The 7,564-nt window shown below is 52.3% G+C and overlaps 1 protein-coding gene across 2 annotated transcripts in view; it reads left to right on the top strand.

Moving 5' to 3' along the window:
• LOC113634806 (A disintegrin and metalloproteinase with thrombospondin motifs 14) overlaps positions 1-7,564 on the top strand; it is a 48,260-nt gene extending 40,696 nt beyond the window's left edge. For both annotated transcript variants that reach the window (XM_047817670.1, XM_047817671.1), the window contains exons 21-22: positions 6,573-6,650; positions 6,845-7,564. In XM_047817670.1, coding sequence (XP_047673626.1) covers positions 6,573-6,650; positions 6,845-7,380 — 614 coding nt within the window. In that variant the 3' untranslated portion in view covers positions 7,381-7,564. The remainder of the gene's footprint in view (positions 1-6,572; positions 6,651-6,844) is intronic.

Consider the following 7,564-nt stretch of genomic DNA (forward strand, 5'->3'; position numbering starts at 1 on the left):
ACACAACAAACAAACACACACACACACACCACACACAAACAAACACACACACACACCACACACAAACACACACACACACACCACACACAAACACACACACACCACAAACCACACACAACAAACAAACACACACACACCACACACAACAAACAAACACACACACACACCACACAACAAACACACACACACACACACCACACAAAACACACACCACACAAAACAAACACCACACACACACCACACACACACACCACACACACACCACACACCACACACACACCACACACACACACCGCACACACACCACACACCACACACACACCACACAGCACACCACACACCACACAGCACACCACACACCACACACACACCACACACACACACCGCACACACACCACACACACACACCACACACACACCACACAGCACACACCACACACACACCACACACACACCACACAGCACACACCACACACACCACACACACACCACACACACACACACACCACACACACAGCACACACCACACACCACACACACACACACACACCACACACCACAAGACCTTTTTTCTGGTTTTTGAGTATTCTGACATTTTGCTGCATGTTGTAGTTGGCGGAGCGGCTGCGCTGTTTGCCTGATAAGTCTGCAGGCTTTAACGGGGAAATCGCACGGGGACGGGACGTGTTTTTACATGAATGAAAGGTGGTGTTCTGATGTAACTGTGTTAAAGAAGATTTTGAAAACACTCTTCATTAACTGCAAACCGTTCTATTCGCTGCGGGAGTTTTGCTCGTTCATTCTGGTGAGTGTTTACATCCCACCGCAAGCGGCCGTGAGCTCGGCCCTACAGACACTCGCTGATCTGATCACAGAGAGTGAGCAACAACACATGGACTCTGTAGTAATAATACTTGTGGACTTCAATAAAGCGATTCTCTCACGTGAACTGCCTAAATACAGACAGCATGTTACATGTCCCACCAGAGACAGTAACACACTGGATCACTGCTACACTGTAATAAAGGATGCATATCACTCTGTCCCACGGGCAGCTCTACGACTCTCTGATCACTGCTTAGTTCATCTGAAACCGACCTACAGGCAGAAGCTAAAAACAGCTAAACCTGTATTAAGGACTGTAAGAAGATGGACTAAGGAAGCAGAGCAGGATCTACAACCTGTTTCTCTCTCAGGGATTGGACTGTTTCTGAAGCTGCTGCCTCCGACCTGGACGAGCTCACAGAGACTGTAACATCATACATCAGTTTTTGTGAGGATTTGTGTATTCCTACCAGAACTCACTTAACCTACAACAATAACAAGCCATGGTTCACTGCGAAGCTCAGCCAGCTCCGTCAGGCCAAAGTGGATGCTCACAGAACTGGGGATAGAGTCTTGTACAAACTGGCCAAATACACACTGGAAAAGGAGATCAGAGTGGCAAAGAGGAATTATTCCAAAAAATTACGGATTTAATTTTCCTCCAATGACTCAGCTTCAGTGTGGAAAGGTCTGAAAGCCATCACCAACTACACGACACCATCCCCCCCCCCCCAGCACTGTGGTGAATCAACAACTGGCAGACGACCTGAATGAGTTCTACTGTAGGTTTGAAAAAGCCCAATTCTCCCCTTCCGTAACCCCCGAATCAGTCACACCTTCAATCCAGTTCAGTGAAGATGATGTGTGTCAGGTCTTCAGGAAGACCAAGAGAAGAAAGGCACCAGGCCCAGACAGTGTTTCACCAGCCTGTCTGAAAGCCTGTGCTGATCAGCTGACACCACATCTTCACGCGGATATTCAACACGTCTGTAATGTGTCTGTCTGTGTTTTCCCCTTGTTTCTGTCTGCCGTCTCTCCCTGATGTTAATTGTTGACCCCGCCCACCTATCTGTTACCATGGACACTAATTACATTCATTCTCTTCCCCAGGTGTTTTGTCTTAGTCCTTGTCTGTCTCTGTTTTGTGATTGGTTCTCGTTCTCCATATATACTCTGTCTGTTCACTTCAATGTTGTTGGTCGTTTTTGGTGTTGGTGTGTGCATGTCCATGTTCCCGTTTCCTGTTTGTTCCGCGTTGCCTGCCCGTTTGTTTGTGTTTTGTTTAGTAAAAACCTCTAAACTGCATTTGGATCCTCACTCGTCTTTGTCTCACCGTGTCACGTCGTGACAGAACGACCAACCTCCAATGGATCCAGCAGAACTCCTGTTTTGCCTACGTCAGGAGGACGCCCCAGTTGAGGAGTACACGGAGGTATTCTTGGACCTGTGCAGCGAGGTCAACTTCGATGAGAAGGCACTCAAAGACATTTTTAAGCACGGACTAAGGGAGATCCTGCGGTATTTGATGCCGTCTACCAGAGAAATAAAGACATTCTCGGAGTTCGTCAACTTGGCGTTGCTCCTGGACGGGTCCACGCTGAGCGTGAACACTGTAGAGACGGAAGCCGGCCGTAAGTATTTTTTGGGGGGGGGCAGCAAGCATCGGGATCCGTGGGCCACAGAGTGGAATCAGCCACGGACGCCCGAATGCTCCACAGGGCCTCCGCCCAGACCAGTCCCGTGCACATCCGTGATTGAGCCAGTTCCCATGGCTACCGTACCGGCGAGCTCGGCTGAGGTCCGTGCTAACTGGCTGGTCTCCAAACTGGCGGATACCCCGATGAGGTCGGCTCGGGCGGCCGGCATCCCTAAGCCGCCAGCTGGACCAGCCGGGTCGCCGGAACCAGCCGGGTCGCCGGAACCGACCGGGTCGATGGAATCTGCCGAACCGACCGGGTCGACGGAACCGACCGGGTCGACGGAACCTGCCGAACCGACCAGGTCGACGGAACCGACCGGGTCGACGGAACCTGCCGAACCGTCCGGGTCGATGGAATCTGCCGAACCGACCGGGTCGACGGAACCGACCGGGTCGACGGAACCTGCCGAACCGACCGGGTCGACGGAACCGACCGGGTCGACGGAACCTGCCGAACCGTCCGGGTCGACGGAACCTGCCGGGTCGATGGAACCTGCCGGACCGACCGGACCGACCGGGTCGACGGAACCGACCGGGTCGAAGGAACCTGCAGAACCGTCCGGGTCGACGGAACCGACCGGGCCGATGGAACCTGCCGAACCGACCGGGTCGATGGAACCTGCCGAACCGACCGGGTCGACAGAACCGGCCGAACCGACCGGGTCGACGGAACCGACCGGGTCGACGGAACCTGCCGAACCGACCAGGTCGATGGAACCTGCCGAACCTGCCGAGCCGACCGGGTCGACGGAACCGACCGGGTCGATGGAACCTGCCGTACCTACCGGGTCGACGGAACCGACCGGGTCGACGGAACCGACCGGGTCGATGGAACCTGCCGGACCGACCGGGTCGACGGAACCGACCGGGTCGACGGAACCTGCCGGGTCGATGGAACCTACCGGACCGACCGGGTCGATGGAACCAACCGGGTCGAAGGAACCTGCAGAACCGTCCGGGTCGACGGAACCGACCGGGCCGAAGGAACCTGCCGAACCGACCGGGTCGACGGAACCGGCCGAGCTGACGGAACCAGCCGAATCGGCCGGGTCGACCGAAATGACTGAGTCAGAGGACGCCATCATGACACCCAAACTACCTGAACTCTCTGCCTGGCCTGAACCTATGCATGTTTCTGTTTTCCTGTGTTTTGCTTCGCTGGACTTGCCAGCCCTTCTACCTCCTGTCCCTGTTCATAGGCCCAAAGCACCACCCTGGCTGCCAACTCCGTTCCGGTCTCTGGCTCCGCCTCCAGCACCACCCTGGTCCCCGGTCCTGCTCTGGTCTCTGGCTCCGCCTCCAGCACCACCCTGGTCTCCGGTCCTACTCTGGTCTCTGGCTCCGCCTCCAGCACCACCCTGGTCTCCGGTCCTGCTCTGGTCTCTGGCTCTGCCTCCGGCGCCGCCCTGGCCTCCTGTTCTCCCGGCGCCGCCCTGGCCTCCTGCTCTGCCGGCGCCGCCCTGGCCTCCTGCTCTGCCGGCGCCGCCCTGGCCTCCGGCTCTGCCGGCGCCGCCCTGGCCTCCGGCTCTGCCGGCGCCGCCCTGGCCTCCGGCTCTGCCGGCGCCGCCCTGGCCTCCGGCTCTGCCGGCGCAACCCCGGCCTCCTGCTCGGCGGGCGCCACCACTATACGAACCCGACCCGCCCTCCCACCCTGGTTGCGCCTTCGCGCCACCCGCCTGAACTGGGTTTTGTGGACTTGGGAGCGTCTGGAAGCCGCTCGTAGGGGGGGGGCTCTGTAATGTGTCTGTCTGTGTTTTCCCCTTGTTTCTGTCTGCCGTCTCTCCCTGATGTTAATTGTTGACCCCGCCCACCTATCTGTTACCATGGACACTAATTACATTCATTCTCTTCCCCAGGTGTTTTGTCTTAGTCCTTGTCTGTCTCTGTTTTGTGATTGGTTCTCGTTCTCCATATATACTCTGTCTGTTCACTTCAATGTTGTTGGTCGTTTTTGGTGTTGGTGTGTGCATGTCCATGTTCCCGTTTCCTGTTTGTTCCGCGTTGCCTGCCCGTTTGTTTGTGTTTTGTTTTTTGTGTTTTTGTTTAGTAAAAACCTCTAAACTGCATTTGGATCCTCACTCGTCTTTGTCTCACCGTCCCAACGTCACTGGAGCTGTGTGAAGTCCCCTCATGCTTCAAAAGCTCCACCATCATCCCCGTCCCAAAGAAACCCAAAATCACCGGACTTAATGACTACAGACCTGTGGCTCTAATGTCTGTGGTCATGAAATCATTTGAAAGACTGGTTCTGGCTTATCTGAAGGACATCACGGGACCCTTACTGGACCCCCTGCAGTTTGCCTACAGAGCAAACAGGTCTGTGAATGATGCAGTCAATATGGGACTGCATTATGTTCTGCAGCATCTGGACAGACCAGGGACTTATGTGAGGTTCCTGTTTGTGGACTTCAGCTCTGCCTTTAACACCATCATCCCATCACTCCTACAGCCCAAATTAACCCGGCTCTCTGTGCCCTCCTCTGTCTGTCAGTGGATCACCAGCTTTCTGACAGACCGGCAGCAGCTAGTGCGACTGGGTAAACTCAAATCCAGCACCCGCACCATCAGCACTGGCGTCCCCCAGGGCTGTGTTCTCTCCCCACTACTCTTCTCCCTGTACACGAATGACTGCACCACTAATGACCCCTCTGTCAAGCTCCTGAAGTTTGCAGACGACACCACACTGATCGGCCTCATCCAGGACGGTGACGAGTCTGCTTACAGACTGGAGGTTGAGCGGCTGGCTGTCTGGTGCAGCCTTAACAACCTGGAGCTGAACACGCTCAAGACAGTGGAGATGATCCTGGACTTCAGGAGAAACCCCCCCTTCTCTCCCCCCACTAACCATCATGGACAGCATTGTTACAGCAGTAATCTCCCAGGACCATCTGATGAACACAATGGTCCCCAACCCCCGGTCCATGGACCAAATGGTACCGGGCCGCCCAAGGAACACTAAATTATTCCCATGTTATTTACTGTGGTGTATTTCTCTCGGGTTTTGTGCGACTTTCCATGGACGAGAGGTTAATCGGGAGCTGAGAGACGTCACCTAAAGCCGCACCGATACCGCGCATGTGCAAAATATCATGATATCGGGCCGGGTTTAGGTGACGTCTGGAGCTGAGCGGCTGCGAGCGGCAGTGGTGTTGTAGCTTTGGTGGAGAGAGAAGGTGTGTATCGCTCTTCTCTCTGTTCACCGGTACTTTGTCATGTTTAACAGTGCTTGGTGTACGTGTATATTGTGTTTGCTCAAATTTAACCCACAAATTAGCAACAATGAGCAGGAAACAGACGTCGTTAGAAAGTTAGAAACTCTGCCGGTGTTCTGGATTAAAGTCATGGCGGAATACCCTGAGATTGTCACCACAGCACTTACATCCCTATCGTCATGTCCGACATGCTATCTGTGTGAAGCGGGGATTTCTGCAGTGACGGCAACCGAAACAAAACGACGGAATAAACTGGACATAAGCGACACACTTCGGGTGTCATTGTCTCCTGTTACCCCAGATGGAACCGTCTCGTTGTAAAGAAACAAGCTCAGGGTTCTCATTGGTTTAGTATTGTAGTGAGTTAAAAAGGCAAGTTTAAATACTATTACATTAAAATTATTCATTTTAGTTTTATTGTATAGCCGCCACCCCCCACCCCCAGCGGGCCGCGGTAAAATTGTCAAACATTGACCGGTCCGCGGTGACAAAAAGGTTGGGGACCAGTGCCTTAACACACACAGAACAAACTCTATTCTTACATTGTTTACACTTATTTATTTATTTATTTATTTATTTATACTTTAATTTGCACTTTTTCCCACTGTACAACTGTCTATATTATATGTGTCATGTCTTATTATTGCCTTTCTGTTTACACTGTGGAGCTTCTGTACTAGAACAAATTCCTCGTATGTGAAAACACACTCGGCAATAAAGACCTTTCTGATTCTGATTCATGGACAGTGTTTTGTCTCTCTCATGGATCTGAACTTCATTCAGTTTATTTGCTCCAAACCTTGTTGATAATAAAACCCATGTAACTTGTTTTCCAGGAGATCCGTCAGTCTCGGCCCCTCCTGCAGACTCATGGGATAACGACACTTCTGATGGAGAAGTCAATAAGATCTCAAGTGAGTGACTTACATCACATTACACAATCACATCACTATCCCCAGACCTCACGGACCAATCAGACGACACTGAAAATGACTTGTTACATATTACATACATATGAGAACAACCGTCATCACAATTCAGTAGCACTGAAGTGATATAAAGGGTTATAAAGGCTGAATATCTACACACTAATCTCTGTCTCTCTCAGATGAACCGTGTCTTCATGACAAATCCATATTCTGTCAGATGGAAGTCTCGGCTCGTTACTGTTCTATTCCTGGATATAATAAGCTGTGTTGTGATTCCTGTAATAAGAAACTGGGGACCACCACCACCACCACCACCACCACAGCTGCACCTCGTTTCTACACGTCGTCCTCGGTGGAGCTCGGTTCCTCTAATCTCCTCCCCTCTAGCACAGAACCATCTCCACTAACTGTTACAGCTAATGCTAAAGATACCAAACCGACCTCTACTGTGCAAAGTCTGATTACAGCTACGTCTGTCCCAAACCCCGAGCACGCGTCTACTCAGACGTCTCACCTTTCTGGTTCATCTCTACCTCCAGAGCCGAGTGCTAGTGTTAGCATGAGCGCTAGCATCGGCATCAGTGCCACACATCGTCCTTCTCAGGACTCGGAGCAGAAGACGGTGACAGCAGAATCTCTCAACAGCACTTTAGTCCCGACAGGAACGGAGAGCGAGCTAGACTCTCCTAACGGGAACGTAACGGTGGTCACATGATCAGGAAGTGACACGCTGCCGTGTAGTGATGGTGCTGACTGCATGGTGCTGATGAAACAGACTCAGATGTTTTTGTGTTTGTATGTAAACTCTGTGCCAGTTATGGATTACCTCAGATCTCGTGTGTAAACCACATTTCCCATAATCCTCTACCACATTAAAAGGTGCTGTCATTTTAAAACTA

This window comes from Tachysurus fulvidraco, chromosome 8 (assembly GCF_022655615.1).
Source record: "Tachysurus fulvidraco isolate hzauxx_2018 chromosome 8, HZAU_PFXX_2.0, whole genome shotgun sequence".
Taxonomy (NCBI): domain Eukaryota; kingdom Metazoa; phylum Chordata; class Actinopteri; order Siluriformes; family Bagridae; genus Tachysurus; species Tachysurus fulvidraco.